Source organism: Lutra lutra, chromosome 1, assembly GCF_902655055.1.
Source record: "Lutra lutra chromosome 1, mLutLut1.2, whole genome shotgun sequence".
NCBI lineage: Eukaryota > Metazoa > Chordata > Mammalia > Carnivora > Mustelidae > Lutra > Lutra lutra.
Genome location: NC_062278.1, coordinates 220,038,238 through 220,058,536, shown reverse-complemented (window position 1 = coordinate 220,058,536; position 20,299 = coordinate 220,038,238). Strand labels below are relative to the sequence as shown.

Genomic DNA, 20,299 nt, shown 5'->3' with positions numbered 1-20,299 from the left:
TCATCCGTAAAGCTGGGACACCTAACCCGCAGAGCAGAGGCGATTAAGAGGGTCAGTGTGTGACACGAGTGGGACAGCCCTGGGCCAGAGTGGGCACAACGAAAGGATTCGGTTGCAGCGTTTTCTAAGGAGATGTGAGCACGGCAGTGGGCACATGGCCAGGCACAGAAGGGGACGGAACTTCCGAAAATCTCCGAGCTGGGGTCTATCCGGGGGCAACCAAGAGTTCCCTGGGTCCGGGACAAGTCTCCAGGGGCAGCTCTAACAAGGAAGGCTGACTCAGAGGCTGAAAACACCACACACCTGTCACCTCCCAGTTCTGGAGGTCAGAAATCTGAAATGAGCCTTACGGGGCTAAGACCAAGGTGTTGGCAGGACTGGATCCTTCTAGATGCTCAGGGTGGGGGGGATCCCGTTTCCCTGACTTTTCCCACTTCTCCAGGCCTGAGATCCCTTCCCCCATCTTTAGGGTGGAGAGAACACCCACTCATCTCAAATCCTGACCTCTGCCTCTGTCCTCATACCCTCTCCGACCCACCCTCCAGCCTCCCCCTCATAAGGAACCTCATGATGACAGGAGGGCTCCCCACCCCAATCATCAGGACCATCCTGCCCCCATCTCCAGATCCCTTACTGAATCCCATCTACACGGTCCCCTCCGCCACCTGAGGGACCATAGTCACAGATCCTGGGGATCGGGACGTGGCCATCTTTGGGGGGCCACTTACCACACCCCTCCCCCCCACACGTAGGAAGGTCTGGGAAAAGTAGCCGGCCTTCTGCTTCTGCCAGATGCCCCAGGACACAGCACAGGGGCAAGGCTCAGGATGGGGGAGATGAACCCTGGAGCCCCGCCCCAGGTCTGGCCCTGTCCAGTTCACATGCTTGTGAGCAGAGCAGGGAAGGGGCCAAGAAGGCCATACAGAGACCCTTGCACTGCCCAGCTCTTGAGGGAACACGCGTGGGCAAGCGCGCACACACATACACACGTGCACACGGCCCACACTTAGCTGCAGGTAAAATTTATTAAGGCAATGCTGAAGCCTCCAGCGCCTACAGCCAGTCAGGCCGACCTCAGCCCCCATCTGCTCTAGGACGGGCCACAGCGGCTCTGCCTCTATCCCATCCCCCACTTCGGAGGCCAGAAGTCCCAAGCCTGTTAGTTAAAGGCTGCTATCCAGGGGTGTGATTTAGAAAAGGAGGCTGGGATAGAAGAAATCTGTCCCCGTTTTTTTAAGAAAAAAGAAACCAGGGAGACTGAGGACCTCCTAAAAAGCATTTTTTTTTTCTGGAAACTTCCCCGATGACCAAGGAGGTGAGGATCAGGCCGTGTGGCCTCTGAGCGCAGGGAGGGGGAAGGACGGGTCAGTTTCCCACTTCCCAGGGTGTTAGCTGAGATGGGCTGGGGGGAGGGGGTGGGGGGGTGCAGGGCTCCAGCCGGCCCCTCTGGGAGAGACTAAGTCCCTCCCGCCTCCTCCTGCCCGTCCTACTTCTTCTCTTCCGGGGCTTTCTCAACGATACCCGGGGCGAAGGGTCCCACCAGCCACGTGATGGGCGTGTTCTGGGCCACATACTCAACCATGTGGTCAAGGGCTTCTCGGGCCTTGGCCACCTGCTCCCGGCTCTGCGCCAGGATCGCACTGGAAAGGTCCTGGAAGGAATGGATGCCCGCGAAGGTGGCCTGGAGGTCCTCCACGTGGTGGCGGGCCTGCTGCACCTGGTCCTTCACGTGGCTGGGCAGCCCCTGGATGCTGGAGCCCAGCGAGGCGCAGGTGCTCTGCAGCTGCTGTGTGACGTCTCGGAACATGGTGAGCGTCCGGGTCTCCACCTGCTGAGAAGGGGCGACAGATCAGGACCGCGTGCTGGGGGCAGCTGGAGCCCAAGCCGGCGCCGGGAGAGGAGCCGGGGCTTCTCCCGCTGACCTCCCAGAGAGCCCTTCCCTGCTGTGTCTGGGACACCAGCTCTTCTGAGTTTGGAACCACGCGACCGATGTACCAAAGTGGGAAAGAGGTGGAGGCATCCTTCCCCAGGTCCGCTGTTAGCAGCAGCCCACAAGCACAGCCGGGTTCAACTCCGCCAGCCGTCGGGGAAACGGGGGCAGGCGCGCCAGGAGGCGTCACCTCGCACCCGCGAGGATGCGCAGGATCAAGAAGTGACAGGTGTTGGTGAAGATGGGGAAGACCCGGGGGCCCCGGACGTGGTGCAGTCACTTTGGAAGACAGCCTGGTGGTCCTTCCAACTGTCCAACCTCTGAGCTGCCAATAGTCCAGCAACTCCCCTCCTAGGGATCCCCCCACCCAAGAAAATCAGAGACACATGTCGTACAAGACTGGTTCATAAGGCATTGTCCACAGGAGGCAAAGTAGAGATCACCCGTACGTCCATCACCTTGTAAACGGGTAAAAACACATGACCCACCCACGCACAGGCGCGTCCCACAGCTGCGGGCACAAGTGAGGCGCCCACACGTGCTGCCCTAGGGACGGACCCCAAGCCCACGATGTGTAGGGAGGGAACCAGACACAGAAGGCCACATGGGGAGTGAGTCCACGGGTGTGATACGCCCAGAGCAGGCTCCTCCACAGACAGGAAGGGGGCTCATGGGGCCAGGGGCCGGGGAGGGGAAAGTGACTACTGATGGGGACAAGATCTCCTTTCAGGTTGGCGGGAATGTTCCAAACGGGTCACGGGGACAGTCTCACAACCCTGCAAATATACTAAAAACCACTGAACTGGGGCACCTGGGTGGCTTAGTGGGTAAAGCCTCTGCCTTCGGCTCAAGTCATGATTTCAGGGCCCTGGGATCAAGCCCCGCATCGGGCTCTCTGCTCAGCAGGGAGCCTGCTCCCCCCACCCCGCCTGCCTCTCTGCCTGCTTGTGATCTCTGTCAAATAAATAAATAAAGTATTTAAAAAAAAAAAAAACCACTGAATTGTATAGATGGGGGACTTTAGAGTCTATGAATTGTATCTCAGTAAAACTTTTTTTCTTAAGTACAAGACACTGCACTTTTTATCTCCACTTTTAAAGGTTTTTTTTGTTTTTTGTTGTTTTTAAAAAAGAGGTCTGGGAGAACCTTCAAGGCAGAAGTCATACGTGGTGGGAAGGACCGCAGTGTCCACGTGCAAATTGGGACCTTAACCTCCCTCCCCCATAAGGGAAGAGGGCAGGCTGGGCGGCAGGACGTTGCCCGCATGCGTGACAGAGCGCTCTGGACTTGGAACGTGGCAGGGAGGAGCTGACCAGAGTCAACATCCACAGCTCCTGGGGCCGTGCTCAGCAGTGGGGGGAGGGAGACGGTTTGGGGTGGTTTGGGTCTGAAGGCTAACCGTGTGCACCGATATTGGTGCTACCTGTGTGTACCTCGATGTGTAATGCTGTGTGTATGTGACAGAGGAACTCAACTTTTTCACACAGGAGTGTAGTAACCGTGAGAAAATTCGCCCTTTTAAGTGTGCGATTCCATAGTTTCTCATATATTCGCAAGGTTGTGCAAACAACCACCTCCACCTCCAGAACATTCCATCACTCCCCGCAAAGAAACCTCATCCCCATGGAGCAGGTGGCTCCTCCCCCCCCGAACCCTGAGACCGAGGGACCTTCATAATGGGGCGCGAGAGTCACATAAGGTGTTCACTCAAGGCAAGTCTCCACGAGTGACGGCAGAGGCGGTGAAAGACAGGGCGTGGCAGGAGAGGCCAATGCCTGGGACGATGGGACGGACCATAGGACATTAGTGAGAAGTCGTCACAAGGAGCCAGGCAGGGGAGTAGGGAGGGCTCAGTGACGCCGGGATAGGGGAGAAGGTGAAAGAGATGTGGCTTAGAATTTTGGCAGGTTGAGAGGCGTCACTGTCAAGTGTACTACAGTTCAGAAGCAACACCCACACCCAAGAGAGGAAATCTAGGTGGGCTTCCTGGAGGAGGTGCTGGTGTGTCCTGAAGGCAGTGAATGGGAGGAGCGGCTGAGGAGTATTCCACACAGTAAGTCCATCCAGCAGGGGCATGGAGAGGGAAGTCAGGGCCCTAAGCATCCCATGTGTCCCCCAAGCTGGTACCTCTAGTTTGGCCGGGTTCGCCTCCGTGCCCTGGAGCTCCTTCTGGTTCCAGTTGAGCCACATCTGGTGTAGTTTCTCCTGGCCCTCCACCAGTTTCTGATCGACTCCTTGCTTGACGTTTTCCATCTGGGTCAGGAGAACAAGGAGAGAAAGAAGGAGTGAGCGCCGGACACAGGAGGAGAGCGGCTGCCTCCGGCGCCTGACCAGGGCCAGTAGAGCCCGTGCTCGTCCCAGGAGCAGCCCACAGCACCCTCCTATCCAAGATGAGCTGGTGCGCGAAGGAGAGGAAGGCGGGAGGGATGCTGTTCTCACAGAGGCTTTGCACAGCTATGGTTTCATCACCACCGTGCACGCAAGAAGTGGCCAAAATTCTCTGCAGCTCCTACCAGTCGGTCTGGCGCAAGGAGAGCCCGACGGGGTCCTTGTGCCTGCCTGGGCCACAGGACTGGCTCTGGCCAACAGAATATAAGCAGGAAGAACATAGGCAGGACCTTAAAGTGCTCCAGTGCAATGTTCTTCAGCCCTAAAAAAGAAGGGACCCTCACCCCTGCCACCACGATGTGGAGTGACCCGGAGGACACAGGGTTCAGCGAGAGCAGCCAGACCCAGAAGGACCCATCCCGCAGGACCCCACTCCCGGGAGGTCCCTAGAAGAGTCCCATCCGCACAGACAGCGAGGAGAGGGTGGGAGCCGGGGCTGGGTCAAGGGGTGGGGAGTCCGTGCTTCGTGGGGACAGAGTCTCCATGTAGGGAGATGGAAAGTTCTGGAAACGGATGGTGAGGCTGGTTGCATGACAGTGTGAGTGTGCTTCATGCCACACCGAGCTGTGCACTGGAAATGCTTCCGATGGTACATTTCTCGCTGTGTGTAGTTTACCCCCGATGAGAAACTGACAGAGAGAGGGGCGAGAGCTGAGCGGAGGAGGCTAAGCGAAGAGGCAGGCGGCAGGAACTCAGCTCTTTCCAGAAGAGACAGAGAACTCTGGGCAGGGGCAGGATGTGACAGCGGAGAAGCTTCCCGGGTGATGGCATCCATCCCACATCTGGACTGCGGTGCTGGTTACGTGTCTGTTTCTATTTGTAAAACTCCCCAAACCCTAGCTTAAAAACGGGCGATTTGGGGGCTTTAAACAGAACCGCCACCAAAACGCATCTCACGCTCAGGGGTTCATGCTCTTGCTGCACGCTGGTCCCTCAGACCACAGCTGGGAGGGCCTCCGCCGGCCAGTCCCGTGGTCATGGGCTGAACTGCATCCCCCCAATTCCTATGCTGGAGCCCTGACACCCCACCCGGAGAGCTGGCAGACAGCCCCTGTTGCCCCCCACCAAGCGGTCCAGGTGTGCGGTCCCTCCCAGGAGGAGATGCACAGGGGTGGGGGTGGGGGGCTCACCAGGCTGAGTGCCTGCGCCAGCTGTACCAGCGCCTCCTGCGCCCGCTGGCGCGTGAGCTGCAGTTTGCCCAGCGAGTGCGCGTAGGCCCGCTGGCGCAGCCGCTCCGACAGGGAGCCCAGGCGCACGAAGTAGCTCTGCTCCTGCCGCTGCTGCTGCACCGACGCGATGTCAAAGCCCTCCAGGGACGTGGCGAGGCGGGCTGCGGGGAGGAAGCACGAGAGATGGCATCAAGGCCGGGATGTGGAGGCGGCGGCAGCAGCGTGCGCAGCTCCGGCTCTTGGGCGGGGTGCACACATGGGTTCCTGGCCCACACAGGCTTGCCCACACGCTGCTGAGGGTTCTCTGTCCCAGCGCTGCGGCTCGCAAGCTGGGAAGCCTTGAACCAGAGTCCCCGGCCTTGGTTTTCCCCATCCGTGAAATGGGTATGCTGGGAACCAACGTGGCCAGGATTAAGTGTGTGAGTCTGCAAACCAAGGCCCTCAGGCCACATCCGCCCAGCCTCCAGTTTTCCACCAAGCTGGGGCACAGCTCTGCAGGTCAGTTATATATGTCTACACCCGCTTTCAAACTACAGTGGTGGAGTTTGTGGCCTCTTGGCCTGTGGACACGGAAATATTCACCATTTGCTCCTTTGCAGAAAAAAGCTGGCCAGTCCTGTATTAGCACCCCGCACCTATTACATGGCCAACCTTTCACAAGGTTCTAGGTGCTTCCTCCACTGTTCTCTTTAAACCTCAACAACTCCATAAGGGAGGCACCGTTACCCCGTTTTTACAGACAAGGAAACAGGGACTTGCAGGGGAAGTGACTGCCTAAGGTCCCACAGCCAGGCAGTGGCAAGTCAGGATTTGAAGCCAGGCCTTCTGACACCATGTTATTAACCCTAATACTTGCTGGGGGCAGGTCTGAGCCACATGAGAACTGTCTCAACAGCAGGTAAAGGAAGGACTATCTAGTCCAGAGAGAGCCCGTGTCATTCCAACAGGGCAGGATGGAAACTGCCCATTCTGATTTTATCCTAGCAGATCTGCTCCTTTTAAACTTTAACAGAATAGGTATAAGTTTGAGTTTTGTAAATAACCTGATAAGGATTTGACTCCAGACCTCCTGACTAACGCCCTAGAGCAGGGGTCTGCAGACTGCGGCCCCCAGGCCGAATGCCACCTGTCTCTATAAATAAAGTTTTATTGGCACACAATCACACCCATTCATTTACCTCTCCTCTGTGCTTCTGTGTTAACAGCAGACTTAACTAGTTGCAACAGAGACTGAGTGTCCCCCAAAGCCAAAAATATTTACCAACTGCTTAAGAAAACATCTGCCACTCCCTGCTCTACACCGAAGTGATTTTGCCAATAAGCCTCAGTTCCCCCTCTTCCCTATGACCACCAGAGTCGGAGCTGTCTGAATTGTGACATCTGGACCTCGTACTGAGAAAAGGAACCCAAATGAACATACGGTGTTTTTGTGATCAATTTATAGCAGATGGTACGGCATCCTGTTTTCCGTAAGTGCTGAAGTTTCCTTTCTAAAAGAATCTGGAAAAGCCGATTTTTAAAAGTCTATCAGATACATACTAAGGAACATAGGACCAGGGTCCCACAGATGTGCCCCCCGTCAGGCAGGAAGAGCCTGGCTCTTCTGGGAAGTGAGCTCTCCACACAGCCACCTAGTCCTAGTTCCGCATCTCTTTTGGCCGGCCACTGTTCCAGAAACACAAGCCAGGAAAATCAAGGAACGAAATCCCACAGGCAGTCCCTGACCTGTTGCTCAATCAAGGTAAGCCTTTAATCCGGGGATTTCAGTTGTTTCTATGAACATTACAAATCCCAGAAGAACATACTTCCAGAACATAACCCAGGGTCACTAACCTTTTTGTGTATGCAGCCAGACAGTCTGCGTTTTGGTCTGTGCAGGCAGTTATACCGCACCTCAATGCAAAAACACTCACAGACCACATGCATGCAAATGCGTGTGGCCGTGTGCCAATAAAACTTTATTTACAAATGCAAGTGGTAGGCCAGATGCGCTGTGAAGGTAGTCTGACCAGTCAGTCGGCTGGGGAAGAGGACGCCATGGAAGAATCATTTCACGATGACATTTAAAAAGAATGAAGCTCATATGTCCCCCCCACTAGACACCCCCCACCCCCCAAAACCACAAGCACCCCCACGTACAATGGTTCCACCCTCACCATGCGGAAACAAGGAACCAATACAGAAGCAGGGTTGGTCAGAAGGATCTGTTCTCTGCAGTGGCCCCCCAGCCTGGCTCAGGACCTTCCTCCCAGCAGACCCTGCCTTCTTCCCCTGCCTTCAGGGGCCAAGACCCACAGCTGGTTCTGCCTGGCTTCAGCACTGACCACGGGCCAGCAGCGCCCTTCCTTCGAGAAGAGGCTTGGGTTCTGGACTCTCAAAGGACAAGTGACATGCCATGCTCAAGCCACACGTTTCAGGGCTTTAGATCCCCGGCCCGCCTGAGACATCAAGTTTCTCTGGAGAGCAAAGGACCACCCCGTTCCCCGGAAGATTCCCAGGGAGAATCATGGACACTCAGAGCCAACTTGACGGGGGTCTCTGAGCAGCCAAAAGTAGCGGGACAAGAGAAAGGTCAATAAAGTGAGTGTGTAGGATTGGAATATGTCCTGTGAATCTTCGCACCCACACCCATAACATAAACACCCACTACTGACAGTGGGCGAGGCTGGCACCCCAGCCCGTGATGCCAAAATAAACAGGGGTGGGGGGGGGGGCGGGCGCCGGGTGGCTCAGTCCTTAAGTGCCTGCCTTCGGCTCAGATCACAATCCCGGGGTCCTGGGATCCAGCCCCACGACAGGCTCCCAGCTGGGCGGGGAGCCTCCTTCTCCCTCTCCCCCTGCTTGTGTTCCCTCTCTCGTTCTCTATCAAATAAATAAATAAAATCTTTAAATAAATAAATAACAAAATAAAGGGGGAAGCCAGCCACCTGCCCTGCTTCTCCTCCACAATTTGCACCTGGGCTCATCCAAGCCTCCCCAGAGAACTCCCTCCAAGACAATTTTCCAGCTACCGGAGAAAGAAGGGGCACTTAGAGGAGTGACATCTTGTGATCCCAATCCCAGTCCAACGAGGAAGTCGAGACCGAGGCGGAGGTGCTCACCCACCACGGAACCGCACGATTCCCTCTGCGCAAGTTCCAGGGGAAGAAGGGCATTTCACCCGGGAGGGGTTGCAGGGCGGTGTCTGGGGACGCCTGTCCTGGTCACCCTGGGGGTGCTCCGGGGTATCGAGGGGGTGGGGCCAGGGACGCTGCTCCACCCCCGCCCAGCACCCGGGACACCCCCACAAAGAATGACCCAGCTCCAAATGCCCACGGTGCTGCCCTCAGGAATCCCCAATCTGATCTGTCCTGCAGCTCCTTCCAATTGTTCCAAATGTCTGGCTCCTTATCCAAACCAACCAACTCTGGCCAAAGTCAGATGGAGCGCGGCGTCTAGTTCACACGCAGCCCATGGGCCCTTACTGCTATGGACACCAGAGTCTGCACCGCAACGGGGCCAAAGTCCCAAGAGCCACGGGTACGAGAGCCAATGGTGGGCCACACAGGACACTGCTTTGTCTCAACAGTTTCGTCCCTGGTTTGTCTATCTATTCCTGCCTCCACCTGGACCAGTCCCCACCACACCGGCAGGAGCCCAGCGCAGTCCCCCCCACCCCGGTCCCAGTCCTGCCCTCAAACCCCAGTCCGCCCTCCCCTCAGTGGCCACCAGAGGACACCCATGCGCACACAAGTCAGGTCCGGGGGCCTCTGCCCACAGCCCTCCAGGACTCCCACCTCCCTGGGGTAAAACCAAGTCCTCCCCTGGATCCCCTAGGCTGTGCACGACCTGTCCTGTCCCCCCCCCAACTCCCACTGCCCACTCTGCCTTGCTATTCCTCTAACCCACCAAGCAGGTCCTGCCCCAGGACCTTGGTATTGCCACTTCTCTCCACCCTGACATCCACGTAGCTACCTAGCTCGTTCGCTTGCTGCGTTCGTGGTCGTGTTACCTCCTCAGAAACATCTACCCAATCCTCTCCCCTCGAAATCTCTCCTTTAACCTGATTTCCTTATATTTTATACTGTGAGTTCCCCGAGGGCAGAATTCTGTCCACTGCGGTGTCCTCAAGACTTGGCCACACAGCCGATGCTCAAGGAACATCCGAACGGACAAATGCATGCCTGGGGCGGGGGTGGGGGGGCGGTGACAGAGAAGAGTCTGAATGCCTGCTGAGTGCCAGGCCCCATTCTAGACATGACACAGAGCAGCAACCAAGACAGTGCGCAGCTGCTTTGTGGAACTGATGATGAGTGCTGGAGAGAAACAACAGAGCCCAGCCAGGAGGGGACGGGGGCAGGCCTCAGGACACAGTCTGAACAAGGGAAGGGGCGATCTGAGCTTCTCTGGGGAGGTGGCATCTGAGCAGAGCTGGAGGTGGAAGGGTGTCTAGGGAGAAATGATCCCAGTAGAGGGAAGAGCTGATGCAAAGGCCCTGGGGTGGGAGCATGGTCAAGATCAGCAAGAAGTCAGGGGGGCTGGAGTAGAATGAAGGAAGGGAGGTAGATAAATGCATGGAGGGTTCACGGAGAGGACTTGGGTTTCTACCCAACGGGAGGTGGGAGACCCCAAGGGCTGTGGGCAGGAGGACAGAACCAGGCTCTGGTGCTCACGGGGGCCCTCTAGTGGTTGCTTCAAGGAGAACAGACATTGGGGGCCGGGAGGAGGCCACCGCACTCACTGGTCTGGGGGGCACTGACAAGGGGCTACAGCAAATCTGAGGGAGAGGTGGCAGGGTTGAGATGGCACTTAGGGACAGACCCCAGCTGGCTGGGTGGGGAGGTCTGGCAGGGGCGGGGGTGTCCGGGCACGAGGGCGGCACTCACCCAGCTCAGCATCCGTCATGGGCAGGTGATTGTCCACCCACTCCTCCGACTTGCCCAGCACCGTGTCCACCCCGCTCAGCACCATCTGGCCCACACGGGAGCCCATGACCGACTGGACGCCGCTGGTCACCGCGGACTTGGTCGCATCCATACCAGTCTGCACGGCACCCCGGGTCACGTCAACCGCCCCCGTCACTCGCGTGGCCACTGTGTCCTTGGCGCTGGACACGGCTTCTCGGGCCCCTGACACCTTGGACGAGACGAGCTCCTTGGTGTCGGCTAGAACCTACAACAGAGGCAGCGTCAGCATCTCTGTCCCCACCCCTGCACCCCAGCCTCCGAGGACCCCAAAGGGAGGAGTTCCAGTTCCTGGGTGCTCCCAAGGGTCAACGTGTGACCCAGCAGTGAAGACCTTGAGCTCTGGAGCCTGGGGTGAATCCTGGTTTGTTAGGTCCTAGCTGTGTGGCCTCGGGCAACTCACTCTACCTCTCTGTGCTTCCATTTCTTTACCCAGTGTTACAGGGGACTGTGCATTGGACCCTGATCCCCAGGACCACAGAATGTGATTATCTGGAGAGAAGGTCTTCAGAGAAGAGACTAGGACACAGAGGGGAGTCCAGGCGAGGCCAGAGTCTGGGAGTGAAGCAGGGGCCTCCAGAGGAAACAGCTACCCTTCTGGGACTTCTGGCCTCCGGGACTGGGAGACAGGAAGTTCCTGGGTCAGTGGCTCTGCGGATGAGCATGATGGGTTAGACCAGTGCTCAAGGGCTCCATCCGTGGGGCAGAAGAGACTAAGATAGCCCCGGAAGTGACCGCCCCATCCTGCACTGAGAACCATAATCCTGGCGGGAGTGACCATCTGTGGGCCAACTTCCTTAGGACAGTGGCTCTCATCTAGGGTGATTCTGTCCCCAGGGGATGCTGGGCAGTGTCTGGGGACATATCTGGTTGCCACACGGGGGTGAAGGGGTGGGCGGGGAGCCCCTGCCGTCGAGGGGACGGGGCCAGGGACGCTGCTCCGCCCCAAGTCAGCGGTGCCCAGAGGGGAGACCAGGACAGAGGCCCCCTGAGCAAAAGCAAAGCGACACGGAGGATGCATGCAGGTGTCTAAAATTTGGCTCTATGAACTCCCAGCAGAACACAGTAACCACCTTCAACTCCACATGGCAAATGGGGCTCTGTGCCCCAAAAGGTCACCGCGCTTGCGGATTTATTCCTGAAGCTATGTTAAAACGGTAAAAACCAACACTCCGTAGGAGACCGGTGCTGCTCTGAGCCTTCAGAGGACGGACCCGCTTCTGCCCTATAGAGCCCTAAGAGGAAGGTGCATACCCATTCCTCGGACAAGAAACTGAGGCTGGGAGGCTAAGCAGCCTATCTCAGCAAGGGATGTCCAGGCCCAAAGGCAGAACCTGGATGTTAACCTGGTACTTTGACTCCACCGCCCCTAACCTGGGTTAGCAGCAGGGTAGTCACGGGTTGGTAACTTTCTCTGGAGGTGGGCCACGTGGTAGAGAGTTTAGTTGGGCAGGCTGGCCATCTCCGTGTCAACGACTTAACTCTGCCCCTTGTAGAGTAAAAGCCGTCCTGGATGTCGGAAACGTGTGGGTGTGTCCACATGCGACGAAAACTGTACTTAGCACAGCAGGTGCAGGGTCGGACCTGCCGCCCGAGAATAGCCCTGGGATCACGGAAGAGGCTGCCGCACACAGTGGGTGTTCGCAGACCCGCACATGAGGCTCCAGTCTAAGCCTCTGAGCAGACCGCCAGGCGGACAGCTCTCCGCAAAGCCCAAAACCACACCACCACCCCCATTCCCACCCTTCTCGGGGGGCAGCTGGCACCCCTCGGAACACCTAGACCTCCCATGTCCACGGGAATTCATTTCCTTGGGGTGGGAAAAGGTGCCCGCTGGGGCTGTCCCCCAGCTGACCACACCACGCGTCTGGCAGAACCGGGGAGCACTGCCTCCTCCTGGGGCGACCCCGGGGCAGAGGTGACATCACAGGAGTCCAGAGAGCATGGCGCCTCAGAGCTGGGAGCAGCTCTGCTGGATGACCTTGGAGAGCGTCACCCCAGCTCATCCCTTCTATAAACGGAAGGAATGTTGGCCCCAAGGAGCTGGCTCTGCAGGGAAGCTTCTCCAGCCTTCTGTGAACTGGGCAGTTTCTACCTTCCAAGCCCACCCAGCTTTTTCATGGCCTTTGCTGGGGAGACACTTGTCCCAGCTGCACCAAGTCCTGCATGAGCAGGTGGGGTCGGCCTCTGGGGGACATGGTATAGGGCAGTCTCCGGCTGACAGGGGGCGCCTGCTATCCGGGGTGGGGGGGCCCTGGGGGCAGAGCCCGGGAGAACCAGAGCAGCCGCACCACTGAATTCTGGTGGGAGACAGCCGGACATGAAGAGCGCGGCCGTTGTGTCCCACGAGGCAAACATGGAGATTAAGCATCTACTGTGCCCCACGCTAGATGGGGAGCACCAGACAGAGCAACCAAGCAGCCTGGCCCTCCCCCACTCAGGAGGACAAACACACAGTTAAAAAGCCCTTGGGATGGTGGGAAGCCCTACAGGCCCATACAACTGGGACACCCACCCCGTTCGGAGCAGCTCGACTGACATACCCCACAGGGTGGGAGCAGTCCGCTGACAGATGTGAGGATAAAAACAAGGTCCAGGGCGCCTGGGTGGCTCAGTGGGTTAAAGCCTCTGCCTTCGGCCCAGGTCGTGATCCCAGAGTCCTGGGATCGAGCCCCGCATCGGGCTCTCTGCTCAGCAGGGAGCCTGCTTCCCCCCCCCTCTCTCTCTGCCTGCCTCTCTACCTACTTGTGATCTCTGTCAAATAAAATAAAATCTTTAAAAAAAAAAAAAGGTCCATCCACACTCTGGAATATTGTTCAGCCTCAGAAAGGAAGGGACCCTGCCACCTGTCACCACGTGGAGGGGCCCTAAGGACACTGGGCTCAGCAAGAAGAGCCAGACCCAGAAGGACCCGTCCTGCAGGACCCTACTCCCATGAGGTCCCCAGAGGAGTCCCATCCACACAGACAGGGAGGAGAGGGTGGGAGCCAGGACTGGGGCAGAGGGTGGGGAGTCCGTGCTTCATGGGGACAGAGTCTCCGAGTGGGGAGATGGAAAGTTCTGGAGACGGAGGTTGGGGGTGGCTGCAAGATGGTGTGGTGTGCTTCATGCCACAGAGCTGTGCAATTAGAGATGATTGAAGACGACAAATTTTCTAAGAGAATTAACGTAACAGGTACACAAATGGCCAGCGATATTCGAACAGCCCCGAAGTAGGGACAATGTAAACACCCATCGGCAGATGAACAGATACACACAATGTGTCCCCCATGCACAGGACTGTCACTCGGCTGCGGACAGGCACTCCCTCTGGAGACGGACCCCAAGCCCACAATGCTCAGGGAGAGGTGTGAGTCCACGCGTGTGACACGCCCAGAACAGGCCCCTCCATGGACGGGAAGGAGATGGCGGTTGCCAGGAGCATTTGGCAGGAAGGAGATTAACCGCTAAGGGATATGGGGTTTCTTTTGGGGTGACGAAATGTTCTAAAATGGGTGGTGATGGTTACACAACATGAATATACTAGAACCATTGAGTTGTAGACTTTCAATGAGCTCATTGTATGATATGTGACTCACGGCTCAGGGAAGCTGTCCATGGCATGCTAGAGAGATGCTGGCCACGGGCCACGTGCTGCTATTTAAAAATGCCAACGGAGTTCCTCAGTGACACCAGCCACACTCTGAGTGCTCCGTAGCCACATATACCTGGTGCTTTCCATACTGGATGGTGCAGAGAAAGAACATGGACATCGGAGACAGTTCTCAACAGAGCTGAGCTAGAAGGACCTTCTTTAAGAGGGAAGGGAAGCCCGCTGAAGAGGTAGGATTTGAACAAAGACCTGAAAGTCTGGTTCATGAGGGAGGAAGTGCACATGCAAAGGGCCTGGGGTAGGACTGGGACAGAAGTCATTTACTGTATTTGCTTCCCCAGGCCTCCTCTCAATCAAAGTTCCACAAGGCAGGCACTGTTTCTAGACATGTGTCCTGTCCACCTGGGTATGAATGTTCCTGAAAGGAGTGCAGAGGCTGGTGGGGCTGGACGGGGGACAGACACACGGGGGTTTTGAACAGATCTGGCCGGGGTTTCAATCACTCCTCTAGCGGCCCAGTGGGGAGTAGATTCAAGGTGGGGGTGGGGACAGACCGAAGAAGGGTCAGGGAGGAGCAGTCACATTCGTCTAATCTATGAGAGGAGGGGTCAGGACCACAGATCCCAGAGCCCAGGAGGCCTCCCATGCCCCGCGGAGCCCCCATCCCCCACCGGCTCCTGATAGCAGAGCTCAGTTACCTTCTCCGTGTGCTGCTGCAGGATGGGCAGGTTCTCCTCCAGCTTGTCCAGACCCCTGTGGGCGTATTCACTGGCCGATGCGACTACACGGGACAAGACAGGAATCGGCAATCACTACATGTGCGCGCCCGTCAGGGCCTGGAAGGCCGGTGCGTGCTGCTTTGGGGAAACAGGGCCAGGGGTGGGGCAGACACCCCCCCACCCCCTCCGAACAGCCAAGAGGTGGGTCCCAGGCTCCCCGGGGCTTCACTCACTCTGTGGCTCCAGCCTGGAGAGGATGGGCTGGGCCCCGCTGACGGCGGCCGCGGTGAGGGTCTTCACGCCCCTCTCGGCCGCGTCGCACACAGTCTTGACGTGGGGGTGGCTCTCCTTGGTGGAGGTATAGGCGGCGGACACCATGTTGCAGGTGGAGCTGATGAGGGGCATGGTGGTCACACGGTCTACCACGCTGGGCTACGGGGACAAGCAGCTCAGCGGGCTGGGCCTGGGGCTCCAGGCGGGGTGGGGGTGGGGCGCCAATGTCGATTTCACTCCCAGCAGGGCTGCAGCTCAGCTCAGGCTTGCCCTGAATCCAGCTGGTTGCACAAGCCACTGCTGCGAGGTTGCCCCCTGGGCACTTCCTCTACCCTAGCCTTGCCTCTCCTCTGTCTGAACGTGTACTTGACCCCCCCCCCCCACCGCGTGCCGCGCGGAGACAAGAGCCCGGCTCTCAACGAGCTTCGGGTCTGCCCCTGGGTCGGCAAGCTACAGCCCACGGGGCCCACCCCTGATCTTCTTATCCTTGTCCGGTTTTTCCTAACAGCTGAATCAAGTTCACAGATCATTAATGCCACCATTTGATAACGCACGATTCCAAGGTTTTTAGTATTTTCATTAGGTTGTACAATGGCTGTGGCTAACTCTAGAACTTTGCCATCACTCCAAGAAAATGGTCACTCCTTGTTCTCCCCTCCCCCAGCCCCCTTCCTGTCTGTGGAAGAACCTGTTCTGGGCGTGACACACATGGACTCTCACCCCGTGTGGCCTTCTGTGTCTGGTTCCCTCCCTGAGCGTTGTGGGCTCAGGGTCCATGCCCAGGCCAGCGCCTATCAATGTTTAATTTTTTAAATTGTGGTAAAATACATATAAAACTTACTATCTTAACCATTTCAAGTGCAGAGCTCAGTGGCATGAAGCACTCACGCTGTCCTGCAGCAACTCCCACTTTCCATCTCCCCATACGGAGACTCTGTCCCCATGAAGCATGAATTCTCCAACCCTTACACCAGCCTTGGCTCCCACTATCTCCTGTCTGTGTGGACGGGACTCCTCTGGGGACCTCCTGGGAGTGGGCTCCTGCAGGATGTGTCCTTCTAGGCCTGGCTGCTCTCACTGAGCTCGGAGTCCCTGGGGTCCCTCCACATTGTGGAAGAGGTCAGTGCTTTATTCCTTTATGGGACTAATATTCCATCGCTGGCTGGTTCTGCAAATAAAGTTTTAATGCCACACAGCCACTCCCATTCATTTACGCTTTAAGAGCGGAATAGAGTTGGGGCACCTGGGTGGCTCAGTGGGTTAAGCCTCTCCCTTCAGCTCAGGTCATGATCTCGGGGTTCTGGGATCGAGTCCCGCATCAGGCTCTCTGCTCATGGGGAGCCTGCTTCCCCCTCTCTCTCTGCCTGCCTCTCTGCCTGCTTGTGCTCTCTGTCTGTCAAATAAATAAACAAAACATTTAAAAAAAAAAAAAAAAAGGAAAGAAAGAAAGAAAGAAAAACGTCACAGCCTCCAAATGGTCAACAGGTGGGTGAAAGTGATCAGTAAGGAAAGGCCAAAACCACAAGGAGACAGGACCTGTTGCCCGCTAGACGGCTACTATCAAAATGAAGCAAATTAACAAATGACGGTGAGGACGGGGAGAAACTGGAGCTCTAGTGCCTTGTGGGAGGGAACGAGAACCGGCACAGCCACTGTGGAAACCAGAAAGCATCACAAACAGAAATGACCCTACGAGCCTTCAAGTCCACTTCTGTGTATACAGACAAAAGGGCTGAAAAACAGGGCGCCTGGGGAGCTCAGGTCATGATCCCAGGGTCATGGGATCGAGCCCCGCATTGGGCTCTCTGCTCAGCGAGGAGCCTGCTTCCCACCCCCATGCTGCTCTGCCTACTTGTGATCTGTCAAATACGTAAATCTTAAAAAAAAAAAAAAAATACGGGTTTTTTTTTTTTATGTGTTATTTTACCACAATTTTAAGAAAGGAATGAAGCACTGACAGCTGCTACAAGGCAGATAAACCCCCAAAACACGCTCATTGAGAGAAGCCAGGCACAAAGGGGTCTCAGCTGGCCGGATTCCATTCGAAATGTCCAGAACAGGCAAGCCCATGGAACCAGACAGCCGATGAGCATTGGTGGGGAGGAGGAGGAATGAGGAGGGAGTACTGATGGGGCGGGGTCTCTTTGGAGGGAGGAATGTCCTAACAGTGTTTGGTGCTGATGGCTGCGAAACTTGGTAGTTGACTAAAAACCAAGGGGCAGCACCCTTCCCAAGGTCATGTCACTTATCATATCCAAATGACATGTTCGTAGTGTTATTTATGAATTATATATAGTTGTTCGGAAGCTGTGAAGAGGAGAGGAAATGGGGACTGATTTCCTAGAATGACCCTCCAAGCACCTGCAGACGGGACAGCAGTGGGGGTGGGAGGCAGTGGTTTCCGAGCAGACCCCAGATCTCCCCTGGAGCCTTCGGGATTCCCGGTTCTGTCCCTGCCCCCATCTGTCCGGGGTCTGCATGACGGCTCGCCCTTAGCCACAGAAAGAGATCTGTTGCCCACCCCCCAACTACATGCTGCCAGCAGCTCCCCACCACTCTGGTGTGGGAAGCCTCACCCCACGGGTCCCTGCCCTCCTCACCTGCTGGACCGGTTCTTCTCCTGTCGCCTGGGTGCTGGCGGTGGCTTCTGTCCCGTTAGTAGACATGGTTCTGTGAAGCAGGCCCTGGAGTGGACAGGTGGGCTGTGAGGGGACCATCCCTCCCTCCAGGAGGAAGTGCAAGTTCACAGCTGACATCTGACCCCTCCCCTATTTCACAGAGCCTGCCCCTCCAAACATTCTTGAGCACCTGTGGGCCCCCATGTGGGGCCAGATGGGGCACGGAGTCTGGGGCCCTAACCAGCCCTCAGGTGCTGCTGATGAAGGGGATTTCAGAGCCACACCTCCAGGGTCAACTCCAAGGGCTTCACATGGTCAGTACTTCGGGGAGACACCTGTGGCCCAACATCTCCACAGACAGCCATTTGCCAGTGGCTACCTGCTCTCAAGAGCCATCGTCCCTGTGACCCGGAAACCTTGAGGGGATGATCCCACACTTGTATTGTCATGTGGGCAGAGGCGTGGGCCCCTGTGTCGGCCACAACCAGAGCATGGAAAGAACCTGGTTCCCCGGCAGAAGGGGCCTAGAGAAAACAAGGATCCAGCCCAGTGCAGTGGCCACGGCGTAGAGACCTACATGTCACTGGCTGGACCGGGATACTCTGAGACGAATACCGCGCACAGGGCGGAAATGTGTGCTTTGTTTGCCCAGGATCTTTAGACATAGGAAACTGTTAACAGTGGCCAGCTTTCAGGGCAGAAAGGACAGATCAGGTGGACAGGACAAAGCCTCTGACTTTTGAGCTAGGCAGATAAAACTACCCGGTTTTAAAAAAAAAAAAGGTTAAGCATTAAAAACAAAACACCCCACAAACTGCTTAAGAAAACCCTACGGCAGACCTATCAAGTGAGACTCAGGCGGGAGGGCAGGACAAGGGAGGCTCCCAGGAGAGGCGCATGCTCTCGTTCGCAAGGTACGAAAGGAAACACCACAGGTGTGTCCCACTTTCCTGGCCAGGTGGGAGGACACAGGTAAACCCTCATCAGACTATAGACAGCAGGAGTCCCAGCTCTGCCTGTGGTGTACCCTGTTGAGCAAGGAGCCTCCCCTTCCCTGGCCTCAGTCCTCTCACCTACACAAAGGAGCTAAAGGTAGAACCTGCCTTCAGGGCTGGTTCCTCTGGTAATTCAGGGATGAGCCTGTTGTGAACCCCTGACCTTGACTCTGAACATTTCCTTCTAGAGGAAGGGGGCCCATCCTCCTGGCTGCCATGTTGCCCTATCTCACAAAGCCCAGCAAACTGAGGTTTTGAGAGCACCAGTGCTGAAGTCCAAACCGGTTCTAATCCCAGCTTTGCAACTCACTAGCCAGTCGGAGCTCGGGAAAGCAGCACCCACTCTCAGAGCCTTGCTTGCCCCATCTGTAAAAATGGGGATATGTATTCCTAGCTCAGAGTCCCTACAGCCTGGCAGAGCGACACATTGCGCTTAGCTCAGTACCTAGCACATAATAGGTGTTCAATAAACAGAACCATTTCACACACAGGTGAAGCCACCCAGGAATGAGCTTCTGCTTGGTACTGAGTTGCAGAAGCTGGGAAGTGGGGCAAGTCGGCAGAGTGGCCCCTGGTTATCTTCAGGAGTCCGGTTATTCCCCTCACCCCTCCCTGGGCATCTTGGAGGCCCACTCTCCCATCCCCTTGGCCCATCAATCCCTCCTAGAGCGGGTTTAGCCAAGGGCGGCCACTACAGATGTCAGCATCCCATTAAAGTCCTTGGGGTCTGCGAGCTGCCTGAACTTGGCTCCAGCTGCCACAGCGAGAGCTAGCTGGAACCGGCTGTACTCACGCAGACGCCCAGCGGCAGCCAGGATTCAACTTCCAAAGTTCCCAGAGACCGAGGTCCCAGGTCCGGCAGTTCCAGCAATGCTGACAAAGGTCCCAAGGACTCAGATAAGGGGCAGCAGGCCTTCCCAGCCGCCTGGAGCAATCCCCCTGGCCACACCCACCTAAAGGAAGAGGGCGGAGTCTACCCTCGACCTCCCCAGAGTCAGCTGAGCCCACCACAAACTCGGCGGGGGCGGGGGGGGGGGGGGGGAGGAGCTAAGCCCCCCGGGCGGTAAATCCATTTGCCGAGGAGGGGTACTTGCTAGGCAAAGAGCCCCCTGATTGGGGGGGAGGGGCGCCCGGAGGATCCAGGAGGGCCGATTTTCTGTGCAAGATAGGCTGCGGCTCGCCTCCAAACTGCGTTAGCAAAGAAAGCCGACTTTTTAGGGAGGCTGTGTTTTAGGAGGAGGGTTTACCCCCCTTTTCATACTGCCACTTTTGGGGGGGCTCTTTCACGCGCCCCCCCCCGCCTCCAACGAATGTCTCAGGAACTGAAAGGAGAAAGTTTGGAAGTTTGACTCTGCTCCAGAAATAGGTCTTTTTTGTTTTGTTTTGTTTTCTTTTGGAGGGGGCGTTAGGGGAAGAGACGGGAAAGCTCAACTCAGGCTGGAGACCCCTCCCCAGACCGCAGAGCCCCCAGGAAGGGTCTCCCCTCCGTCTTCCTCCTCTGGGACGCCCCGGGGCCCGGCGGACCTCGCCCCCCACCGCAATCAGGCCCCCTCCTCTTACCGCGGTCAGCGAGACGAACGCGGCTCGACGGGTAGCTCTGAAACCGTCTGGGTCCGGCCCCGGGGAGGCTTTTATACTCGGGGGGGCGGGCGCTCGGGAAGGACGGGCCGGA

At 57.0% G+C, this 20,299-nt stretch overlaps 1 protein-coding gene across 3 annotated transcripts; it reads right to left on the bottom strand.

Annotated features, from left to right (window-relative positions):
- Positions 1-1,006: 1,006 nt before the first annotated feature.
- PLIN3 (perilipin 3) lies at positions 1,007-20,295 on the bottom strand. Of its 3 annotated transcripts, none has more exons than XM_047709354.1 (8): positions 20,188-20,295; positions 17,615-17,698; positions 14,975-15,173; positions 14,721-14,803; positions 10,353-10,638; positions 5,449-5,648; positions 4,058-4,183; positions 1,007-1,828 (listed from the first exon to the last, which is right to left on the bottom strand). In XM_047709354.1, the coding sequence occupies exons 2-8, from the start codon at positions 17,678-17,680 to the stop codon at positions 1,487-1,489; spliced, it is 1,302 nt and encodes a 433-aa protein (XP_047565310.1). In that variant the 5' UTR covers positions 17,681-17,698; positions 20,188-20,295; the 3' UTR covers positions 1,007-1,486. The 3 variants fall into 3 exon arrangements, with proteins under 3 accessions (XP_047565310.1, XP_047565309.1, XP_047565311.1); XM_047709353.1 differs by having other exon boundaries at positions 1,007-1,831; positions 20,188-20,294; XM_047709355.1 differs by lacking the exons at positions 17,615-17,698; positions 20,188-20,295 and adding an exon at positions 15,856-15,919 and having other exon boundaries at positions 1,007-1,831.
- Between the last annotated feature and the right edge of the window lie 4 nt (positions 20,296-20,299).

Coding starts and splice junctions, on each gene's coding strand:
- PLIN3 (XM_047709353.1), bottom strand. CDS start 17,680: ATGTCTACTAACGGGACAGAAGCCACCGCCAGCACCCAGGCGACAGGA. Junction 10,639..14,720: donor TGCAGCAGCACACGGAGAAG/GTAACTGAGCTC, acceptor CCTCTGTTGTAG/GTTCTAGCCGACACCAAGGA. Junction 4,184..5,448: donor TGGCGCAGGCACTCAGCCTG/GTGAGCCCCCCA, acceptor CTCCTGACCCAG/ATGGAAAACGTCAAGCAAGG.